Source organism: Denticeps clupeoides, chromosome 10, assembly GCF_900700375.1.
Source record: "Denticeps clupeoides chromosome 10, fDenClu1.1, whole genome shotgun sequence".
Taxonomy (NCBI): Eukaryota; Metazoa; Chordata; class Actinopteri; order Clupeiformes; family Denticipitidae; genus Denticeps; species Denticeps clupeoides.
This window is the reverse complement of record NC_041716.1, coordinates 19,831,941-19,856,660: the sequence shown is the minus strand read 5'-3', so window position 1 is coordinate 19,856,660 and position 24,720 is coordinate 19,831,941. Positions and strand designations below refer to the sequence as shown.

Here is a 24,720-nt window from a genome sequence, read left to right as displayed (position 1 = left end):
AACTATGTCAGATCCAATGGTGCATTCTGATCAGAAACCACCATCTCACTGGTAAATCGCAAAACCTTTCAGGCACTGGTTCACTGATCAGTGCTGACACCACATTGACCATGAGGACCACCAGAAACAGCTCCAGAATCTATATCGTTTATTATTTCAGGACAATTATTTAACATTTTCTTTGACATCTTCAAACAGAGAGAACATAGCTGTGTGGTTGAATCAGTGAGATGTGGCACAGACAAGCATGGGAACCTGTGAATGGATTTGTGCACCATGGATTAAGAGGAAGTGAGAGCACTCTGGATATTTCCTATATCCACAACATAGTCATTCTTGGCATTTGTTACTTGGCATTTCATTTAACCCCTTCACGGTCTTCCTGCCAGCTTTACAATTGGCCCTACATGGCAAGGAAAACGCTCAGATTGAACAAGATGGCCACGGCACAGTATTTATTTTAGTCAGCACACCTGTTGCTTGATTTTTCCCACTAGTCTGTCTGTGGGTGGTGTGGATCCATAGGAACTATTCCACCACTGCCTTTTCTCTCCATGAAACTGAAACTGTTAACTTGTTTTAAAAAAAAGATATTCAAGTAATGTTTTCCATCCTTCTGCACTAATAATAGTAGTATAAACTAAAAATAAAGTAAAATCAGACAACACCTGTTGCAGTGATGCAATAAAAATAATATGTTTTTTGGAAATGCACTTGTTTGAGAAAAAGGTGCAATGTGTAAGATATTTGTATTAATATTAACTCAAATTCAAAATAATCTGATGAAATACGAGGTTTGTAACAATGTGAAATATATCTATGCCATGTGGTAGAGAGATATTTACCCATGCTAGTATGTTAACCAGTAATTCTACACTGACTGGACGGGTAAATGCAGCTAGAGGTGGTGGAGTGCAATGGAGAGAGAGAGAGCAATTATCAGCGTCTGTGCTTGCACCCCTTGTCCTCTCAGATTATTTAGGAACATTTGCAGAAGAGACTAAGCAGCCAGCACAGATCAGGCACTGACAAGAGCAACATATGTACAATCTCACATACCTCATCAACTTTTGCCATCTACCACCCACCCGTCCAATTAGGCAAGGCCTGGTTTGGTGTCAAAGTTTTTTTTTTGTAAGAAAAAAGATTTTGTCAAGAGTATGACATTAGATGGCTTAAGAAAGGTTAAAGATTACAATATCTTGCATATTGCACCTTTATTCCATGGCCAGTACCTCTCCAAGTAGGCTATCCAACTGTATATCCAGTTTTTTTCTTTTTATATTTTTACATCCATCAACAGAACAACGGTTCAACTCAAAACTGGCTCACAGGATTCAGTTCAGATTGTCACATTATGGGAGGATGTGTGAGTGTGTGTGTGTGTGTGTGTGTGCATGTGTGTGTATATTTCACAGCTAAAGAAGGATCAAAGAGTTTGGAATGTTTCCCCATATCTGTTAAATAGCAGGGAGTTGCCTCTGTCAGTCATGGACGTCAATCTCACACTAGTCACATGACATATAACCATAATTACAGTGAGCCCTTCGAGCCCAAAGGACAACTATAATGGACTTCTTTTTGGCAAAAGTAGACATGTTCACATAACTACTCTATCACTACAATAACACATCTCAGACACTCCACTTAATGTCACTGTGTTAGTATGGAAAACAAACTGGTCAGGTAGCAAGACTAGTAATATATGTTGTAGACCTGGAAAAATAGAACTCTCATTTTCAAAGCTTGCTTCGGTCTGCTCCGTTTGAATAACTGCTGTAGTAACCGGTCCTCAATCTGCTTTTTGCTCACTCAGTTTGTTATTCCTGCTGGTCTGCGGGTTTGAAAAGAGCCCTGCTCCTCAGGCTGAAGCCAGGCTTCTTGGCTGCAGGCCGAGAGGTGGAGGGTGGCGGGGAGGTGGAGAGGGCAGAGGGGTTGGCAGCGGAGGGCGCAGAAGGAGCTGCCATGATGCTGGAGGCATTCAGGGGAGGCTGGCGAGAGAGAAGCTCTTTGAAGACACTGTCCATCTGGCGGCTGATGTCCTGCAGGGGGGCCAGATACACAGAAATCAGCACAGTATCACAGCTCAGGAAGTTATCCCACTACAACACATTTGTGTCCAAGGGTCACTTTTCACACAGTGACTCATCAGTGTTACGTTTGTGATGGTGAAAAAGGGAATTATGCTACACACAAATTCATGACAAGAGCATGTGAAAACATAAAACCAAATGCAGTGTGAAGACAAAAATCTGTAGTTATAATGAAAGATTATATAACATAAAATACATAATGCAACATATACAATGAAATAAAATGAAATTGAAAAACACATAAGGCACACAAATGTGACTAAAATAGAGTATATTGTTTGCTTTTTTTGACTAGTCTCTTGCTGCTTCAGAAGAAATCTGAATGACAGAATCACTGTTTTAGGCATGCATTATTAAATGTGAACATTCCAACCTTATCAACCAAAACTGGCCTGTCCTGTCCACTAGGTATTGGTCTCATGCTGTCCAGAGTGTGTCTGCGCTCTGACGTTCTGGAGAGAAGGTCGAAAGAATCATAGTGACTGTTAACAGATAAAATTCTGTAAAAATGAATAATTTATTGAATGTCACTGTAAGCATTGCAATGGCACATACAGACTATGAATAATGTGTGAAGTGTGGGCTGCCTACCCTGAGAGCTGGCGGGTGATGCCAGGAGAGTGCGGGGGCAGGATGAGTCGGCCCTCGGGCACCTGCAGGGTGACTTTACGCACAGGGCTGCTTCCCCCTCCCCCGCTCACACTTCCCCCTCTCTGCCGTCCTGGCAGAGATGCACTGTCACTATTTACACGCATGCTATAGCAGAAAAAAGGAATAATACATGTAAAGCATGATGATTTCAACAGTATGTCTTTCTATTTTATTAATGTTAAAACATTTTTCATCATCATTCTTATATGATGCATTTTAGAGATTCAGCTTTAGTATTCAACTGATATACACTGCTCAAAAAATAAAGGGACCACAAAAATAAGACATCCTAGATCTGAATGAATGAAATATTATTATTAAATACTTTCTTTACATGGTTGAATGTGTTGACAACAAAATCACAAAAATGTATCAACCCATGGTCTGGATTTGGAGTCACACTCAAAATTAAAGTGGAAAAACACACTACAGGCCGATCCAACTTAAATCCAACTTAAATCCATCCAGATTTATTGTCCTTAAAACAAGTCAAAATGGGGTGTGAAGTGTGTGAGGTCTCCATGTGCCTCTGCTACGCCTGGGCAGGCTCCTGATGAGATGGTGGATGGTCTCCTGAAGGATCTCCTCCCAGACCTGGACTAAAGCATCCGCCCACTCCTGGACAGTCTGGTACAACGTGGCGTTGGTGGATGGAGCGAGACATGATGTCCCAGATGTGCTCAATTGAATTCAGGTCTGGGGAACAGGCGAGCCAGTCCATAGCATCAATGCCTTCGTCTTGCAGGAACTGCTGACACACTCCAGCCACATGAGGTCTAGCATTGTCTTGGATTAGGAGGAACCCAGGGCTGTTGCCCCCCTACAACATCCTCCACACCTCCTGATGTACTGACCTATCTCCTGGTAGCACCTCTATGCTCTGACAGACACAGCAAACCTTCTTGCTACAGCTCGCATTGATGTCGCATTGAGCTGCACTACCTGAGCCACTTGTGTTAGTTATAGACTCCGTCTCATGCTACCACTAGGATGAAAGTACCACCAGCATTCAAATGTGAGCAAAACATAAGCCAATAAGCATAGGGACTGAGTAGTGGTCTGTGGTCAACATCTACAGAACCATGGCTTTATTGGGGATGTCTTGCTAATTGTCTGTAATTTTCACCTGTTGTCTATTCCATTTGCACAACAGCATGTCAAATGTATTGTCAATCAGTGTTGCTTCCAAAGTGGACAGTTTGATTTCACAGAAGTGTGATTGGCTTTGAGTTACATTGTTTTGAGCAGTGTATATTATAGCTTCTAACAACTTCTATACAGTTATTTTTTTATCAGATCTATGTATAAGTGCCCCTACCCCTTCCCCAGCACCAGTTCCTGAAATGTATTTCTGGGTCAATGAGTGCAGGCCATGCCCAATCCTTCTTCCTCGTACCTGTTTCTTGCACTATAAAAGGTTGCCGCCCTAGTGTTCTGGGTCAGGTATTGAACCAATGACAGCGCATTCATCTTTACCGCTGTTTGCCCCAAAGCCGAGCGTGTTCCATGTCTGTGTCGTGTACTCATATTTATGTTTTAGGTTTGTCTGGAGGTTTTACCTTCAGGTCCCTGTTTCCCCCCTTGCTGTTGCCAGAGTCCTGTTACATGTTTCATGTTCCCCATTATTGTTTGTGTGACTTTCCCACTTGCACTCCCCCATTCCCAAAATACTCATCCAGAATTTGGGTTGCTTTAATAAACACCTTGGAACAAATCTGTGCCTGGATATCATGACAATCTAATAGCCCATGAGGAAGGAATAAGAGAACACAATACATATTCAAATTGGCATACAGCATGACCTTTCATCATGGACATTTATATTAACCTCTTTAATGACCATCCACTCAAACAAACAGATCTTTCAAAGCAGAGTCTGCCTCATTCACAGTAGTTATATAGGAGACTTAATCCCCACTTTTAAGGCCAACTCACTCTCTCGGCCCATTTCAAATGAGTTCGGAGGTTAGGATTATGCTACAGGACAGGAATAAAGCACATATTGCTATATATCTGCAAGTCTACTGCAGATATTAAGGTTGCTTGAAGTTAACCTCTCTTCAGCTAGCCAATTTCACTACATTTTACATTTACGGCATTTATCAGATGCCCTTATCCAGAAGTACAGAGATCAGGAGTTACAGGAGCAATTTAGGGTTAGGTGTCTTGCTCAGGGACACAATGGTAGTAGGTGAGATTTGAACCTGTGTCTTATGGTTCATAGGCGAGTGTGTTACCCACTAGGCTGCTACCACACTCACTTAAACAGCTCTGTGCTAACGTAAATGTAAAATTTCTCAGATTAATTAATATATGTGTGCCTTTACTCTATTGCAGACTAATATAATAGACAAGTATAATAATGCTGTAACAAAACAGATGCTGCAACAATACAAACATATTTATAATAAATACAAACCAATTTAAATAATTATTTGCAAAACAGAAAACTGTTGCCTCTTTGTGTGTTAGTTATATTTGTATTGTGTGTGTGTGGTATATTGTACCGAGTGCTGTGTTCTCCATGCTGCTGCTCCTCAGCCAGGTTACCGGTGCTTCCTCCTCTGCTCTCCTCCCTCCTCCCTCGTTCATGCTTACGCTCCACCCTTAGAAGAGGGAGCAAAGGGTTCCAGTCCAGAAACAAATCAACAAACACACAAAAAATGTGTGAAGCCTGGGTTACTCACCCTTCAGACACACTTATGTACTTATGAGGGACGAGGCCCTTCACTCCGCCCACCTCTCCTCTCCACCAATCAGATGACGCCTTGCTGTGCAACATGATGTGGTCCCCCTGCTTCAATGACAGCTCGGCTGCAGACCGTGCAACATAATCAAACAGGGCCACTGCATCCCACTCTGCACAGCAGACACACCACAGGACACACAGCACACAGCACGCAATACAACAGCAGCGCACCACCCAGGAGACAACAAGCAGCATGACACACAGCGATACAACACCCAACAGGGAATGAACACATTGGGGATTACATGAATCATCTGTTTGAATTATTAAATACTATTTAGTTTCATCTTTACTAGTCAAGAAAATAAGAGGCAAAATAAACAACTAAAATAAGCATTATAGTGTTGTCTGAGTCTTTTTTAACCTCTTTGCTCATTCAATCACTGCTAAATTTTAGAAAACGTTTTTTAAACCCTGCTAAAATTATAATTTGATCAATCGGTGCACCATGCAACAAATCTCTCACAGACCACACAATCCACAAAATGACGTGCCATAACTGGAATCATTGCAGTGCTGTAAAGCCTCCAGAAACTTTAGGCCAGATTAAGATTGATGAGCCACTGTTCTCTTTTTTCTACTTGTTATATGCAATCTGCAACATTTTATGGATCATATACAATATTTAGGTTGTGGTTGAGTGTGTGTACTTTCTCACCATCCTCACTGTGAAGGTGCTCAGTTTCCCCCTCTCCTTCTTCTGCAATTGGTTCACTAAGAAAGAGAAAAGAGACAAAAGGTCATTCCCCCATGACAAATCTAACAGGCCTATTGTGACTGAACAGCACAGGAAATTGGATCACAACAAATCAAAGAATCAGTTATGCCTCTTAATTATTCTCTGATTGGATAATTGAAACAATGGCTATATTATCCCACCAAGATCAGCTAATTTCCAATGAATTTTCATGTCTATATCTAGATTTTTTTCAATTTTTTACTTTATAGTACCAAGCAATTCTTTGCTTTATTACCAATGTTGAGGTTAAAGCTCTGAGCTGAAGTTAAACCAAATGGTGATATGAAAACCCTGTGGGGTCCAGGGGTATCATATAACTGCAGTATCATTTTGTGAAACTGTGACTATACTAACTTAGTGCCTTTTTTAGACACCAATTAGTGTCTTTTTTGAGCAAACAGATCATCTTTCTCATGATTATTGTTGATAGTATTTGCAGCATTGGCTGATTATATGGCAGGCCCACAAAACTATGGCACTATCATTGAAATATGTACAAAAGAAAGAATAACTATATGAATAACAGAATATTGTTAAAATATTTTTAGAATATTATTTATTTATTTATTCGTTCATTGTGGTATAATTGTGTTTACATTATTATTCCTAAAGAGCACATGGTTTTCTGGTACTGTGTACCATGCAGTGGAAAATTGCTAAATATCATACTAAAATATAATCAGAGAAAGTCTCACCAATACTCCTGTTCCAGGGTCATGCACTTTTCATAGATTGGCCCTGGGAGTTCAGCAGTGCTGGGGAAAATGCTTTCATGTTGCAGAATCATGGTCTTCACCAGGGCATTAATCTGTGGCTGCAGGGTGACTGCATCCCCTGACTCCGCCCCCCTCAGCAGGCTGGGCCCAAAGCACACAGCCAGGTTATAGGGCTGCATCATGTTCTCATCGCTGTACTGGGACACACTGATCACATTGAGAGGTTAGTGGGAGCAGATTAGGATTAAAAATCTATCTTTTGTAGCATTTGTAATACATTAACAATGTAATCAATTTTATACATACTGATGTAGGAAGGCAAACAGGTAACGCATTACTATGACAATGGGCCGAGGAAAGGTGGAGATGACTGTTTTTATCTGAACTGCCCTTTCTGTCACGTTTTCAATCTCTGAGAAAGGAACATACAAAAAATGCATGAATTATACATAATTTTGGCTTTTGGATTATATATCAAAAATAAAATGCAGTGCTCCTTCCCTATCTGCAAATATTTCACTCCAGAGTGCTGCTGTCGCATTGTACATTATTTCAAACCACTTTCACTGGTACAAAAATGATAAAACCCTACCACTTAACTGGTGAACCCCACAGTGATTAATTAAACAATAAAATAATGACCAGACCACACCTAGTGAAAGTGAAGTGATTGTCATTGTGATACACAGTACAGCACACGGTGCACACTGTGCACAAATGTGTCCTCTGCTTTTGACCAATCACCCTTGGTGAGTAGTGGGCAGCCATGAAAGTGGCACTCCAACTTTCTGATTACGGGGCCGCTTCCTTAACCGCTAGGCCACCACTGCCCCAGAGTCAGAGACAGAGAAGATACAGTGCTGTACAGTGGTGTAGTGGATAAGCTTAGAGAAAAGTGCGGGTAGTACCTTCAACACAGTTGTCAAGAATCAGTGTTACACAAATAAGAAACATACGATTGCATATTTTTGGATATTTGGTCTCTTACGGACACACTCCATCAGCTGCCCCAAGTTCTCCTCAGGAAACAGGGGCTTTTCCAGACCCCTGAAGTAGAGCTTCAGCACTCCAGCCACCGAGTCAATGTCACACTCGCTGTCTGTCAGAGGATCTTCACCTGTTTATACAGACAGACCCCATCAGATCTTCTGATCTCTGATTTATTATGGAATAAATATGGCTACATTCATTTAACATGTATATCTGTCTGAGGATGTAGCATTATGCAAAGTATGTATTCATATGCAACAGTCTTCACCCTTCTATGCCAAACAATTTCTTATAAGTCTTTTGATGCTTATTAACAAATAAGCATTTTGGTCAAGTTTCGGCCAGCAAAAGTTCCAAAAAAAAATTCTAAACACAAAAAGCCCTCTCTAGGCAACAGTCGGTGTGAATTTGAAGGACTTTCCACCCACCTCGCTCAAATGCGTCTCTGATGTGGTTTACTTCACTCTGAGAACCGGGGACTCTGAAGATGCCTTCATGATGCAGACCTGATTATAAAAAATTCAACACACCCCCTTAAAAACCACCTGACCACAGTACAATCTCATGCCCATAAAGGGGTTTGGAGCAATACAGGGAACCATACACAAGTACACGTATTAAAAAATAAACACAATTTAAACTGACCATGGAGATTGATGAAGCGAATGCAGCTTTCCACCACCAGGGGGATCTGCTGTCCTGAGCTCTGGACCCGACATAAGGGCACATAGACCACAGAAAGTGGAAGATAGAAAAGACTAATCACTTTGACAGATCATCTATTAAAATTCACGGCAGCCATGGGTTTCACACAGAAGCAGCACTACAGAGCAATAAAAGGGCCACGGGCAACACAGATGAAAACGTGAAAGCAACTCAACAGCCAAACACCACAGGAGCATCTGTACCTGAGTTCTAGACATCCTCCTCCTCCTCCTACAACCACGGCAAGCCAAGCAGGTATAGAAAGTGGGAGAAAGAAGGGGAGAGAGAGAAAGAGAGAAGGAGCAAAAGATAAAGTGGCATGGTAAGAAGACATCACACAGACAGAAGTAAATGAGAGAAATGGAAGGAGTAACATTATCTAAGACAAAACAAGGGAGGATAGACCAAAACATCTCTTAACCAAGAACGATCAGAATGAGTAGGTGGTAGCTTGCCCAACCCACCAATGACAATCTAAATTTGGCCCTAATGGATTTTTCATGCATCCCTAATCAGAGAATATTGCTGATGTTTAGAATATATGTCTGTATTTTGTCCGAAAAAAAAATAGCAATAGATAAATAAACAGGTGAAAGCTTAAACACAATTCAGTGTAATTTGAGGAAGCACCACTAGATGAAGCCGTCTAATTGGGAACAAGTTTACAGGCGATCAAGTTAACATTGCACATGAAGTGAAGTAATTGAGGGGACCTCAGTGGCACATTGGTGGTTTGGGATTTGAACCCGCAATGTTCTGATTATGGGTCTGTTTCTTTAACCGCTAGACCACCACTGCCCTGTGACTACAGTTCACTAGCGTAGACACGAACTCCATTTTTAATCAGACTGTGTCTTGTCCACTTTGGTCTGAGATGTCCTCACCAATAAATCATTGGGTGGGCCCTGCCTGTATATCAGTCCAGTGGTGCTGTGCATAATGGCATAATGAGGGTAAGCATCTCATGGATTTACTGTCCACTCTAGATAAAGAGAGTGGCCAGCACTAATGCAGCATTTCACAGAGGACAAGAATAAACACTGAACTGTCAGGAACAGGAAGAGAAGGACAGAGAACAACTAACAAAAGAGAAAAAAGAACGGTGACAGAGACAAGATAATGTCCAGAGATAGATGACACATGAGGACAGATCACACAGTGGATGTGGTGCCAAACACAGGCCTCTGCGGCCCTTGAGATGCCTCTGTTTGACAGCATATGTCGTGAGAGAGCAAAATTTAAACAGGAGTGGAAGAGGTTTCAGTACATGGAAGTCCAACACAACACAATCTCTTAAGAAACAGAAAATGGTTGCCAGTATCTGTGCAAATTGTAGATATTCCAATTCATTAATCACCAATCAGTATGAAGCAACGTTGCAGCACATGCAGTTCTGTACCATGGTTCCTAATGGTTTCTCAAACAAATTCAGATCCTCAAATGAAAGCGGCCCTTACAGAAAGTGTGAGCAGAAAACAGGATGAGGTATTTTTAGCAGGCTTGAACTTAGTGGTGAGGATTATGCAGAGTTTGAAGGGAAGGCTTTGTCAGTAATGAGAAAGAAGACAGTTAGTCAGTTTCCACAGAAAAAACACCACACACTCACACAGCCCACAACAGAACTGGAAAAAGACATAAGTGCACAACTGCAATGCAATACTGCTTAAGTGCATGCAATTTAATAGTGGCCTTCACGCCTTGAACATTTCAAGTGGTGAGAATCAGTGGGGCATAAGTGACATTTTGGGTGAAATGTCAGCTATCAGAGAAATCAAGTTATCAGGTGTTTATTTTCTTGAATGCCCAACGGATGCAATTCTTTATTATTTTAGAAAATGTTATTATATATTGATATTGTTTTGAAATCATGATTGGATTGTTTAAACCTTTGCGCCTTCTATTAATATTTACAGAGAAATATTAATTAATAAATCTATTAATATTATATTAATAGATTAATAAATCTATTTACGTTGTAAGTCGCTCTGGATAAGGGCGTCTGCCAAATGCCGTAAATGTAAATGTAAATGTATTAATATTACAGAGAATGCAAATGTCTGATTGAGTTCAAGATCAGTTGGGAAAACCTTCTATAGGTTGTAAATTTTCACAAAGCCCCCTAGTTCTCATCCCTCCATAACTGACATTTCTCAAGATGCCTTATAGTGCTGAGATGACAGGTTCAAAACCTGTGATCTGTGCATACAGAAATGTTATTTGCTCATTCTTTAAGACTAACTGTCCATGAAGCACTAGATAGACTTCTGACTGTACCAAAAGGAACCTCAAGTATACAAGTCTCAAGTATGCAATACTCCAGACAGGGGGAAAGAACAGGAACATAAGAACTTACTGCTAACACAATAAATTGGCAGTGTATGCACATCAGGATAGCTGGGAGGTATTTATATTACATGGTGTAGTGACAGACACCCATGATCCTTCTAATAGAAGAGCCCTATAATTTAACTTTAATTTTTCTCTTAATTTAGAATGAACTTACCTTACTTTAAATGTCCCAAAGGACCCCATTCAACCCTAGCAAACTGTAGCAGTGACTCTTCAATGATTTTGCACTAATTCTACAGTGATACTGTGATAAGATAGCACATATGTGGCGCAAACTCAGCAGCAGAAACTCAGCAGCTGCATGGCTGTACCTGGATGAAAGAGAGAATGTCTCCAGAGAAGAGTTTGTGGTTGTACTGGGAACAGGGTCTGGCCTTCCGCACACGCACTGACCTACCAGCAGGCATTCTGGGAAACATACACCAGCAGTCCACTGTAACATTACAGCACGAACAACACATGCTAAATGACAGATGCATGCAAAAGAAATAGATGTCCACACACAGCTCATGCTCATACAGTTACACAGTCATTTTAATGTCAGTATTAAGTTAGGTCTTCAATCGTTCATTATTTTTAAATATCATTGCAAATTTCCTATCAATATAAACCAGTAGAAATCATTTGTATTTGGCTGTTATAAAATGTCACAATCAACAATTATATTGATCATCAGCTAAAATCTGTCAGACAGCATAAAGATCTGTGAAATGTACTGAAAACTCTTACAACCCAGGTCAAAATCTCCTGCACTCCATTAATGCTCTCCACCTCTCTCTCTCATATCACACACACACACACACACACACACACAGGATTTTGTGCAAATGAAGTGTGGACCATGGCCAGGTTCGGACAGGTTCAGAGGGTCACTGGAATAGCCAGGAAAGTGAGGAAGTTCTAGAGAGACTGAGGAAGAGGTGCAGGTACCTGGAAGGATCGCTGTCAATGGCTTCAGCTAAGGGGAAGAAGAGCAGAAAAGGCCTGAGCACTGACACACAACATTGTTGGACTGTAACAAACCCTCTGTGTACAATTACACAGTAAGACAGTGTGGGTGGTAGAATGGGACTGGTAGTGCCCATGTCGTACCTTTCTGGATGGCCTCCTTCAGTAGGTCATGTTTGGCTTGAAGTTTGCATATCAGGGAACTGCCACCCAAATACTCTTTCACTTTCTAAGAAAATGAGTCAAACAAAGTGTCTTAGGGAGTTTGCACAAAGCTTAATTAAATCTGTTGTCCAACCAAAAAAAAAAACACACACTTAAGCCTTGAATACTGAGGGCCGGTTTGTATGGCATTACAATAGATAATGTCATAGTCAAGTCTGTCTGCAGAATTTACAGAGAAAAAAAACACAAAGGTGTAGCACAGTGTCCTATCCGCTCTTCTTTTTTTCTGTTTTAGACACACAGGACTTAAACCATTACTGAGCCAAGCAATTTCTCATCTAAGATGATTATCTAAGGTTCAATTCAAGCTTTCTATCTGGAGAATTTTTTCAATCTGGCATTCACAAACTCTCCCCACATACTACATCTTATGTAGTACTTTGATTATTATCTTGTGGTGGAAAACAGTAATCAATGAGTGAGTGAAAGTGAAGTGATTGTCATTGTGATACACTGCAGCACAGAACACGTTCACACAACAAAATGTGTCCTCTGCTTTTAACCCATCACCCTTGGTGAGCAGTGGGAAGCCATGACAGGCACCCGGGAAGCAGTGAGTGGGTACGGAGCTTTGCTCAGAACCGGCAACCTTCTGATTACAGGGCCGCTTCCTTAACTGCTAGGCCACCACTGCTTCCACTGGAAGATAGTGTGGTCCAATTAAATTCGGCTCAGACCCAATTGCAAGGCATCAAGCACAGGTAGAACTTCACATACAGATAAGACTGTAGTCGATTGTGTCCAGAATGTTAGTAAAAAGGAAGGAATTGATCCTGCTTTCTGCTGTCTCCGTTCAAAAACCATGTTCCCTCTCCAGTCAAACAAAGTGGAACAATGCACATTGAAATCTGACCGTTACACTAATTAGCCTTCATTTCAAAACAACTTTCATTTCCCCCTCACATTTCTCCACTCCGACCACAGCAACCAACAGCCATTCCATTAGGAATAATTTAGTCAGGCCAATGAGAACACTTACTGTGAAGTAGTAGGTCTCTGTCTCCTGCAGGTTGGCTCTCCGTTTTGCCAGACTAAGCTTGGTCCCAGGGCCGTCACCACTGGTGTCCATAGAAACTGTGGAGGTGATGTCTGGAGCTGGGTTACAGTCATCATCGCTGATGCTGTCAAGCAGGGCAGTATGGGTTGCCTTCAGGGTCTTACTGATCTATTAAGGAGAAGAATGGAGACAGTGGTCATTTTGTGGATGTCTGATGAGCTTCTTGAGCACTGTACAGCCTACATATTCAATAGGTATTAAAAAGGCACTTGTGGACACATGTATCACCTTGACCTGGATGGACCAGGGTGTGCAAGGGTTGACGGAAATGAACATGTAACCTAACTCTGACCCTGATCCCATTCAGACTTGCTCGTACCATCAGGATTTTATTCTGGTATGAGTATAACCATGTGCCTTTGACCTTACTAGGTTAGGATGTAATTACATTACTTAAGTATAAATCATGTTGTTGAGTTGGATTAAGAGGTTGTTCTAAAAGGTCTCGGGAATTATGGGAAATGTAGTGTTTGTTATTTTACTGTGTAATATGATGTGACAACAGATGGTTTCATGGGAAATTTTGGGCAAAGCTTGGGTAAATAACTGCATTTGGTAATGGGTCGGAGTGAGCTGTAAGCAGTATACCTCCTCTGTTTCCAAGGTAACTGCAGCGAGCCTTGATTGAAGCTGCTGGAATCTGGTCTCTAGCTCGTATCGCACCTGGCATTCAGCGCTTACTTCACACACCTGAGAAAAAGAGAAAGATTCCCTTCACAGAAATGAAATTAAGTTGACTCAACTAATACACCTACCAGCCGGGTCTGATATTTCACTCATACAGAGCAATTCAGCTGAAATATAACACAAACATATTCCGCTGTACTGAACAGATTCAGAGCTTCTTGATGAACAAATCTGATGGGGTGGTAGTAGCCTAGTGGGTAACACACTCGCCCATGAACCAGAAGACCCAGGTTCAAATCCCACATACTACCATTGTGTCCCTGAACAAGACACTTAGCCCTAAGTTGCTCCAGGGGGGGACTGTCCCTGTAACTACTGATTGTAAGTCACTCTGGATAAGGGCGTCTGGTAAATGCTGTAAATGTAAATGTAAATGTAAATGATCAACTGTGACAAAGGGTCTCAGAACAGGACCTGACCTGGTCACCCTCGTGAGGCTGGTACTGAAAGCGAAAAGGCAGACAGAATGCTGTGTTGTGGGCCTGCAGCAAGGCGTCTCTGTCCTGCCCCTGATCCAATCCATTTACAGCGCTGTCCAGCTGCTGCAGCCCGTTCTTCAGGTTCAGCTCTGCCCGGTGCCGGCTAGACAGGAACCCTCGCAGCACCCGAGACACAGTCAGATGGTATCCAAGATCTGTGCACTGAAAATGACATGGAATGTGCTGAAACACTTGTTCCATGGAGAGAAACTGCTTAGAAGTAAAATTAATAATGAGAATAGAGATCCTTTTAAATAGGACTCTAATCTTGCATAACAACCACTTAAAGCCCAATTCATCCAAACCACATTACAAATAAAAGAGACAGACAGACAGATAGATAGATACCAAAGGGATTTTTTTCAGCAGTAAGTAAGTAAAATCCAGATCCAAACCACAAAAAAAGCCACGGTCATACCTGAAACAAACAGTTCCCTATTGATACCAACATACTGTGCAAAGTGATTGGCCACAACTGTGAGACACTTTCCATTAACTACAGGAAGTGTAAGGTTACAGTAAAAGCTGAATAAGCCACTAACAGTGTGTGAAGGAGCTTTCAATAGTATTGCTTTTTATATACCATATTTGAAAAGTTTTTTTACATTAATGACTAGGGCCATCATTGGATTTACAGATTTGTTAAATTAGAAAATTTTGACTAACACACTTTGACCGTACATTCAATAGATCACTGCCTACAAGTTACTAAATTTTCTTTTCTTATTTACTATGCACTCACAGTGTTTTTTACTAAATTATCCATGATTCTATACTCATACAGATTTATAGAAACAGCAACTCATTAAACAATCACCAGACAAACATTGCATATTATACTGAGTTAATTTAGCAAAATAATTATGCAAAATAATCACATCTAAAAGCCTTGTGATCAGGTAGTCGTGTAATATTTAGAACAGGCATACAGATGGCTAAAATGGAAATAAAAATTATATTTGGGCTGGATCTGGCACATACTAAAAGTCTATGCACTAATTAAAGGTTTTAATAAAGTGTTGAGTAAATCATGGCCAGAGTATTAAGATGATAGATGAAGTAATGGACTAGGTCATATACATATACATATAAAGCGAGCACAGACAGGACTGACATGACTGAAAGAGTTAAACGATAGAAAAGGAACTGGATGTTGGTTCGACAGACATGAAAAGGAGGAAGGGCTGCTAGTGGCTTCCTGAATGCTGTACACTGCTGCGTTGCAGTGGTTGCAGTGGTTGCAGTGTACGATAATGACTGTGGGATGAAAACTAAAGACATGCAACGGTTGGCAAATGACAAACAAGCCAAAAACCAGGGACAGGAAGTCACTCAGACAGACCAAGGCTTTTGGAAAAAACTCACGTCAATCAGGGTGCAGATGTCTTGGAGAAAGTATTTATTCATAGCGGCGTTGGCTGCAGCAAGGTTGAGCAGGTAGTCATTACGAGCTTTAGTGCACTTCAGCTGGGTCTCCTGTACTTTGCCATGCCTCTGTTACAAACACACACATTAACACGCTCACACAAAAACAGGAAATGTTTGCAAGTTACTGGCCTACGTTTCAAAACCACATTTTGCAATCCTGCTTTCTAAAAAGTGAAAAGCATCAAAGGCTACACCACCTTCTCCATCAACCTCTCCATCTTCTTCACTGAGCTTCGCCTTTGTCCTCCTGACTGTCCGAGGCCCAAGTCAGAGGACTTCCCTGTCTGCCTCTCCTCCAATCGCGTGGCCTCTTTGAGTTTTCCTTCAGCGGCCAGGCTGTCTGTGTGGTACTGGTGATAAGTCTTCAGGGCCTACAGGTGTCATTCAGAACACAACAGACAGGACATTTGCTGCAATTATCTGATGGTGCTAATCCATCCTAACCCAAAACCATTACTGTCACGGACAAACTGGCAATGCAGTTGTCACAGAATAAAATCTGCCATTTTATACTGTCAGTCATTTGGTCTTTTTTTCATCATGTTATAATATTTCTTTGATGCTTTTAATGTTTTTTAAAGGCTCATGCACATAAGGACATGTCACACCAGCCAGTCTCCAAAGTACCAACCCTTCATCACAGGAACAAATCCCTGCACACGCCCACAGGCAGCTGAGATCAAAAGCTGCATTTGTTTTGGCTCCACTGTTCGACAATTTATCTATCTATTTCAAATTTGCTTCAGGAGCATGATGGGAAAAATCTGTAACAATATCATGTTGCTTTGTCTTTGTAAAGTCATATTGTGCATATATAGACTACAGACTGTTTTATGTACTCTTCTAGTCCGCTAGTCTTGTAGGCAATGGTAACATTAGCAAAGTGTACAATTACCAAGAAGCCAACAGCTGTATGGATTTCATCTATACTATTGCTTTAATCAATACTGGCTATCGATTTTGTTCCTTAACGGGTTTCTTATTGATTCCCTTGAATGTTTCCATTGGAAATGAAAAATATCCTTCCTTAAGCATATAGTGTATGAATATGTTGTGTGGTACAATACATTTTTTTTACATTTTGTAATTGTATTTTGTGTCAGGCCTGGCTTATGAACGCTATACCTGCAGCATATAGAGATTTGAGCGTTAGTTTGAGTGTCAGTATTCCTAGACACCAATAACCAATAAAAGGAATTGCTGTAACTCTTTGGTCTGAGGAAACAGTGAAAACGCTGAGTGATGCAACCTGACCACTATCACCCCCCTAAGGTCAGAATACATGCAACCTCTGTGTCTGCATGCCTGATGGAAGTCATGCTTCAACACACACACACACACACACACACACAGAAGATGACACTTGTGTGCCCATTAGAGGGTGATGACCTCAACAGTCTGTCCAGCTGTCATTCAGGCCCACTGGAGCTGAACGTGAAGGTGCACCGCCTGAAATGAGCTGCTCTGGATACCCCAAGAACTATGAGGAGAACTAGGCTTGCATGCACAAGACACACTCTGGCTGTGACACACACATACACACATGCACTACTTTCAAACAGATGATGCTAATATGCTCTCCAAGTATCATTGCACACTTGGGTGATGTTATTTGGTGGTAATGCTAATTCTGTTTCCAACGCAGTGGAGCATGCCAGGCACGATCTGAAGGCAGCAAGGGCTGATGATGCATGTTTAATTGCACAACTGAGGAAATGTGTTAAAGAGGCCGCTGCTAATGCTGCTAATGCTAAGCCTGTCACACCCACTCACCGTCTGAAGCTCGGTGGTGACCTTCAAGAGATCATCCTGCATCTGGAGGCCAACCTCTTTACTCTGGCAGTAAACAAACAAAGAGCAGAAATAATTGTACATTTTGCTATAGTATAATAGAAATAGTAACAAAGTAGTACAAGTAAATATTCTCAAAATTCAAGGAAACTAAAACTAAAAATACTGATTGTTTGATGAATTTGACTAAAATGTCTAAATGTATTAAAATAAATTGTTCATTCAGTATTTCATTCATACACTGGTTGTGTTCTGGCTGTGTGTTTGCATGCTTGTGCATGAACGTACCTTCTTGGCCAGGCGGTGCGTGTCCTCTATGCAGTGGGAAAGGCGCTGTGTCAGGGTGTTGCAGCATATCTCACTCAGGGAACTATGGTCTCGGCTCTCCTGGCGCGTCTGGGTCAACAACACTGACCAGCTCTGAGAAACTGACTGGTCTGACTGCTCCTTTCTGTTAGCAGGAGGGAGATTTTTCTCATTCCGAGGTTTTGGGGGGTTTGTTTTTTGCTCTAACTAATCAGTGCTAAGTTAAAAGAATATGTAGACCTGGGTTATTCAGTCCTGGACCCGAAGGACCACTGACTAGCATCTACATGAAAAATACAGAAACCTTCAGGTCTTACCCTTAGATTCACCACACATTACCAGACCATAATGGACATATTAATACCAACCACAAACTGAAACCGATTGCAGCTTTTTCCTAAATTTTGGGGGGACAATACAAGAAATAGTTGTGTTTGAAGATTTGTGTCCTCACTGAAACCCTCCCCTTCGCACCTCTTGGTCTTGACGGTGAACCTCTCGCTGAGTTTCTCCAGGGAGCGGGCGTACTCAGCCTCGATCTCAGCCCGCCTGCGCAGGTAGTCGCTCAGGTCCTGCAGCTGCTGCGTCTTGTGCTCCAGCTGGGCATCCAAGACCTTCATCTGCTCTGAGAGCTGACTGCGGACCTCTGACACAGAGCAGCGAGGAGGGGGCATCAGTCACAGCCGAGAGAAACGCCCATACTTGCTCAATGCAGTGACATTTTATTATGGCTGGAGGTATTTTGTACAGATTTACACAGTAAATAGGATGTTATAATAAGCTGTTAACTGATGCAGTACTGGAGCTGTGGACATGTGATGAGGGTGTAAGGTGGAAATTGAGAATGTAAGACAGAGAGAGAGAGAGAGAGAGAGAGAGAGAGAGAGACATAAAAAAAACAATTAAAGAGAGACAAAGAGAAAGGCTGATGCTGGTTGTGAGAGGGAAAAGGCGCATTAAATGACCACTTCCCTTCCCTCCTTCCCTCTCCCGGCTCTGCACAGCCTGGGGCATGGTTCTGATTGGATGAGGGGAGACAGCATCACTAATACTGGCTATAAATACATCAGCACAGTGCGGTAGGCGCGCCAAAGCAGGCTACACACTGGACAAAAGCGGCAGCAGGCACGATTCACGCAGGCACGGTGAGAGTCCATATGAAAAACGTCCTCAAAAAACATTTTGGTTTGAACGATTCAAGCGAGTGAAGTGGTCCGTGTGAAATCCGCTTAGTCCCAGTGAACAGCCAGTTCTTGCAGCTGATGAGTTGAAAGCAAGAAAAGATGGTCAAGTGACCAGATTATAATGCCACACAAATGGGTCCATCTTCACAGCAGCAGGTCTGATGTGGTTCCTGTTATGCAGCGGTTAGAAGCTTACACATCTGGTCTGAGGAACCACTGACTGGCAGATGCAGTTTCATGTTCTGCACATACTACCTACCTAAAAATTAATGTAGACCAAGCAGACGCCTTCATGGAAACAATATTCCCTCATGGCTGTACCCTGTCACTGCAAACACAGACCTGAAAGGGACTGAGGAACCCAACAACAAGTGTTGACTCGGCTGCCAGATTCTCCAGATCTCAGAATGATGGAGCATCTGCGAGATGTATTGATGAAACAAGCCTGATCCACGGACGACTTACGGTGGCAAAGCAACAGTAATGAATGGAATATCTGCATAAATATAGAGAGGCTCATTATCAGCAACAATTAGTCTTGAGTTCCAATGGTTGTAATGATTTAAAAAAAAAAGTGAAGTGATTGTCACATGTGATACACAGCAGCACGGCACATGGTGCACACAGTAAAATTTGTCCTCTGCATTTAACCCATCACCCTCAGTGAGCAGTGGGCAGCTATGACTGGTGCCCAGGGAGCAGTGTGTGGGGACGGTGCTTTTTTTGGTGACACCTCTGTGGCACCTTGGCAGATCGGGATTCGAACCAGCAATTTTCTGATTACGGGGCCGCTTCCTTAACCGCTGGGCCACCACTGCCCAGGAGTGAAATTTGTCCTCTGCATTTAACCCATCACCTTTAGTGAGCAGTGGGCAGCCATGACTGGCACCCGGGGAGCAGTGTGTGGGGACGGCACTTTGCTTGGCAGATCGTGATTCACTGGGCCGCTTCCTTAACCGCTAGGCCACCACTGCCCCATTAACATTGACTTGATACAGTTGAGTACAGTTGAAAACACCTTTACTGAATAAAGAAGCATTGAATTGGATCTTCTTTAGATTATTCGATCCATCAAGAAATGTGGGTTCAACTATGACTTCAAATATTGTCAATGACTATTTCTTATTCATTTTGCAATATTTTCATTTTTCTTTTACATGACATTTTGAAAAGTAGTGTAGATAGATAGACAGATAGATTGATTGATTGATAGATAGACAGACAGAGACAGGGTTAAAAGAGAGATTTTCATATATGACCACCAATACCCCCTAAATTGTGCCTGAACCCCTCTCACCTTTAATCTGGTTCTCATACTCTGCCAAACTCCCCTTCTCCTTCCTCAGCTTCCCATGCGATGTCATCCTCTCACCACCGGACACGCTGCCTGCTCAGTGGCGGGCAGCTCTGAGTGTCCCGTGTGTAGCAGTGTGATGTCGTCTGCAACGTTGAACTCTGCCGTTGTCTTGTGATGCGTCTCACAGTCGTTGCAGGGTGCTCATCATGGGCAGGCACGCTGACTTCCTGTCCAGGTTCTCAGTAAATGCAACTTGTTTTGTCTGAAGACAGAATCACAACTTTTCTGGCTGTCCCAGTTGTGGGCAAGTTCATCGGATTGGTGATAGTCAGGCGGTTTCCTCTCTGGCTTCCTGAGTTACTGGGTGCAAGTCATTGTCCTAGTGTGGAAGAGAGGAGAGAAAGTGGTTTAAATAATGCATAAAGAAATGGTTATAAAAAGACAGAGGCCAATCACAAGCAGGAAACCAGTGAAAAGCAGTGTGAATGAAGGGCACAGATGGCTTCAGGGGAAACAGCCACTCACAGAATGAAGCACACTTGCCCACATCCTGTTGATCTTATACCACTCGCTGCCTCTGACACTTTTTGGTCTTTGTAGGCTTGCGCCAGAAACCTTAAGTTCAGGCTAATATGATGCTAATACTAATATTAGACATTATGCCAGGGTGAATGAATGCCCCTCCTGCCGTACTCTGGGTGGTTAGACGGGCTTAATTAGGTGGAGGGTGGCAAGGCAAGAAAAGACATCTGAGGCCCAGAGACATGCTACATGTGGAGTGGCACTCCCAGAAAAAGATCGTATTAGAAGAGATATCAGAAGCGGTGGCCTAGTGGTTAAGGAAGTGGCCCCGTAATCAGAAGGTTGCCGGTTCGAATCCCGGTCCTCCAAGTTGCCACTGAGCAAAGCACTGTCCCCACACACTGCTCCCCAGGCGCCTGTCATTGCTCACTGCTCACTAAGGGTGATGGTTAAAAGCAGAGGACACATTTCACCGTGTCACCGCGTGCTGTGCTGCAGTGTATCATAATGACAACTACTTCACTTTCACTTAATGCTTCACACCCACATTGAGCTGTATGTGTGTTCATTGAGTGCTTCATTAGGTGTATGTTTATGATAGAAACTAAAAATATAAAAGAAAATACTTTATTAATGTACTTCACTACAGTTTTTAGGTATCTTGTATTTTTCTGCAAATTTTTTTATGTTCCTACATACATTTTAATATCTGATCTTTCCAGTCTTTACATTTTCAAAACAGGCTCATTATCTGTGTTTAAATTCATTTAAGCTGCGCTATCTACATTTACATTTACAACATTTGGCAGACACTCTTATCCAGAGCAACTTACATAAGAGCTTTAAAATATCCATCAATGAAATCCCTACTTTGGTTCACTAGGACCCGATCTGTTGATAACATTCACTTAACTTTTTTAAAAATTATTCACTATTTGGGATATTATTTGGGATTATTTCACATCATTATGCAGCCTCCAGTTGTGGCGCTTAGAAACACATATGAATACACATGAAAAAGACAATCCATATTTGCACATGAGGCACAACAAGTTAACAGGACATAAAATGTTAGGAAGCAGGCAATTAAACTGGACTTTTGCCACGTATGGTCTTTGAGTGTAAATGCAAATATTTTAACAATAAGCATGTGTAATTGTTTATGTGCCCATGTGTGCTGCTTTAGCTGAATGTGTGTGTATTTTTATTAGACCTGTTCTCTCCTATGAGTTGGGGCTTGTACCTACGTGTATGTACCTGTTTTTGGCCCAGTACATTGCTGCAGGTGTGTGTTGTGCGTGTGTGTGTGTAATGGAATGTATGAGAGAGACCTGGTGTATTGTTCCATCTGGAGGCTGTGTGTATATCTGTGTGTATGTGTATACACTGTGTTTGGATGTGTGTGAGTGAGACAGAGAGTCACACCAGCCATCGTGTGTGTGTGTGTGTCTCAGAGAGGTTGAGTCACTGAGTGAATCTTGCTTTTCTATCACAGTTCTCTCCTCTCCACCTAAACACACACTCAGTCAACACAACAGCAGGGACAAGGTCAGAGTGCGAATGTCAACCAGCTAAACAGACCAATGAGAGAAAAGTAGATTCTTATATGTTCCAGTTTCAAATAAGCTACATAAATTGACAACTGAAAACACAGAGAACATCTGAGGTAAATATAGTACTAATTATTCTTTAAAATGATGTTAAAATGATGTTTCTCAGGCCATTGTGCGTCCATGACTGTATCCAGCTTGTTTAAACCTGAGTTGAGTTAAAGGAAGCCTGTGGGAATTAGAGGTCCATGGATCAATCCTGTTTTACGCTCCCAGTGTGGCCCAATGAGAAGGAACCCTGGCGTTATCAGCCCCAGCAGAGCCACCGTTGATCCACTCCCCTCACCAGTACATCACCGCCTGCCAAGCTAGGCCACAATACTGCATATTACTACGCACCACACACAACATGCAATATTCTATCACAATCTTAAAACAATATACAACAAACACCACCACTCAAGATGGTACCATGCAAAACAATACCCCACATACAACCATACAACCCATAAACATACAATACAGTATCACACATACACATAACCATACAACCAAAGAATTACTGCAGCGGTAACCCACACACACTCAGCCTCGATATATCCAACAGACAGAGCATAATTATACTCTAAATGTAACCGGGCTCAACAAGACCACAGTATGACACATTATCTCACTCAAACACACACACATACACACACACACTCATATTCTAATCAACTGTCAAACTACAGGGTACTTTTATTTCATAAACTGGTCTATTATAGATTTTCACAGGGCAGGAATGGGAAACAGGATGCATTCGCACGACGAGGTGTAGACAAGGGGATTTAATACACAACATAGGCACATCATACTGGACTACATACATCAACACAATCAGACAAACCTACAACGAATGTACACTGACACAAAAAAAACTCCAGACCGGCACACGGTTAGCATAGATCTATGCTACAGTGAAAATAAATTTTTTGAGGAGTCATCTGGACTGGACATGGTTAGTCTGCAGCCGTCTCATGGAGACAGGTCACATTTTCCTGGACAAGGAAAACACACACACACACACACTTTAAAGCACACACCTAGTCTCTCTGTCACATGCACACACTCTCCATCTCTACCTAATGCCATGAAAAGATGTCTTCTTTAAGAATGCTGTGTAATGTCTGTCCTGCAGTTTGTGTGTCCCCGCCCCCAATCTTCATCATTTCCTGACACACTCATTTCATTCTGGACACACCGTTTTAGCTCTATTTCAACATATCCTCTTATCTGCCACTTCCACCTACAGCAGTCATGTGGTGATCAATCATCCTGGTCCAACCCTGGCCACCGCAGAGTAGAGGAGGGGGAGGAGGGGAGGAGGAGTGCGATGGACAGTGATCCCCTCTGTAAAATGGTAATGAGGGGAGAGGGAGACGAGGAGCTGAGCAGGCGTAGTTCTGCTGATGGTGATAGATCGGGATGGAGATGGAGAGACGGCGGCTTCTCTGCCTGATAGAGATCAATACGCAGCACACACAAACACACATATTCACACAGACCGAGTGTGAACAGGAAGGAGATGCTGATCTCTGTCACACTTTTAGCTGCAGGTCCCTGAAAGCGCCACCTGACAGATGGAGCAGGTTCATCTGCCACGCGGGAAATACGTCGAGAGAACGTCCAGAAGCTCGCAGGGCCACCGTGCAGAAGATGGTGGAAGGACGGATGGCACAAGTTCAAAAGAGCAGAGAGGAAGAGCCATTGGTGCTCCAACCGTGCATCCACACACACAGACACACACACACACACACACTACATCAAATCAGCCGTGAAGCACAACAATGCAGTGAACAAGCTGATTACAAGACAAACATGGACACACACAACACACGTAGTACACAACGGCGAGGAGCAGTGTTATTACATGCACACAGATGACGGCAGCGAGACGTAAACACACAGCTGCAGGACAGTGTGCATTAGGAGCGCAGACAGCACGTTCTCGTCTATAAATAATGAAGAAGGTGAGATTCATACCTCCTTCTCTGTAGTCCTGCGTTCCTCCTTTCAGCTTCCCCCCCCTCTCTCTCTCTCGCTCCTTCTGCCTCATACACACAGAACACTGTGTTTGAGTCACACAGATTTCACGGAACCTATTTGATTTCCCTTCCTAGGACACATTCAACTCTCTCTCTCTCTCTCTCTCTCTCACACTGTGTATCTCTTTCTCTGGCATGCAAGCAGCCCCTTCCCTCTCTCTCTCCTTCTC

At 42.3% G+C, this 24,720-nt stretch overlaps 1 protein-coding gene across 3 annotated transcripts; it reads right to left on the bottom strand.

Annotated features, from left to right (window-relative positions):
• Positions 1–133: 133 nt before the first annotated feature.
• On the bottom strand, positions 134–24,720 carry arhgap4b (Rho GTPase activating protein 4b). Of its 3 annotated transcripts, none has more exons than XM_028992476.1 (24): positions 24,489–24,720; positions 20,395–20,773; positions 18,388–18,559; positions 17,896–18,058; positions 17,590–17,652; positions 16,014–16,187; positions 15,754–15,882; positions 14,329–14,550; positions 13,811–13,912; positions 13,145–13,330; positions 12,085–12,169; positions 11,923–11,950; positions 11,304–11,400; positions 8,584–8,644; positions 8,367–8,444; positions 7,937–8,065; positions 7,255–7,360; positions 6,928–7,155; positions 6,152–6,207; positions 5,432–5,603; positions 5,252–5,350; positions 2,685–2,849; positions 2,467–2,545; positions 134–2,042 (listed from the first exon to the last, which is right to left on the bottom strand). In XM_028992476.1, the coding sequence occupies exons 2-24, from the start codon at positions 20,459–20,461 to the stop codon at positions 1,821–1,823; spliced, it is 2,883 nt and encodes a 960-aa protein (XP_028848309.1). In that variant the 5' UTR covers positions 20,462–20,773; positions 24,489–24,720; the 3' UTR covers positions 134–1,820. The 3 variants fall into 3 exon arrangements, with proteins under 3 accessions (XP_028848309.1, XP_028848310.1, XP_028848311.1); XM_028992477.1 differs by having other exon boundaries at positions 5,432–5,558; XM_028992478.1 differs by lacking the exon at positions 11,304–11,400 and adding an exon at positions 8,847–8,874.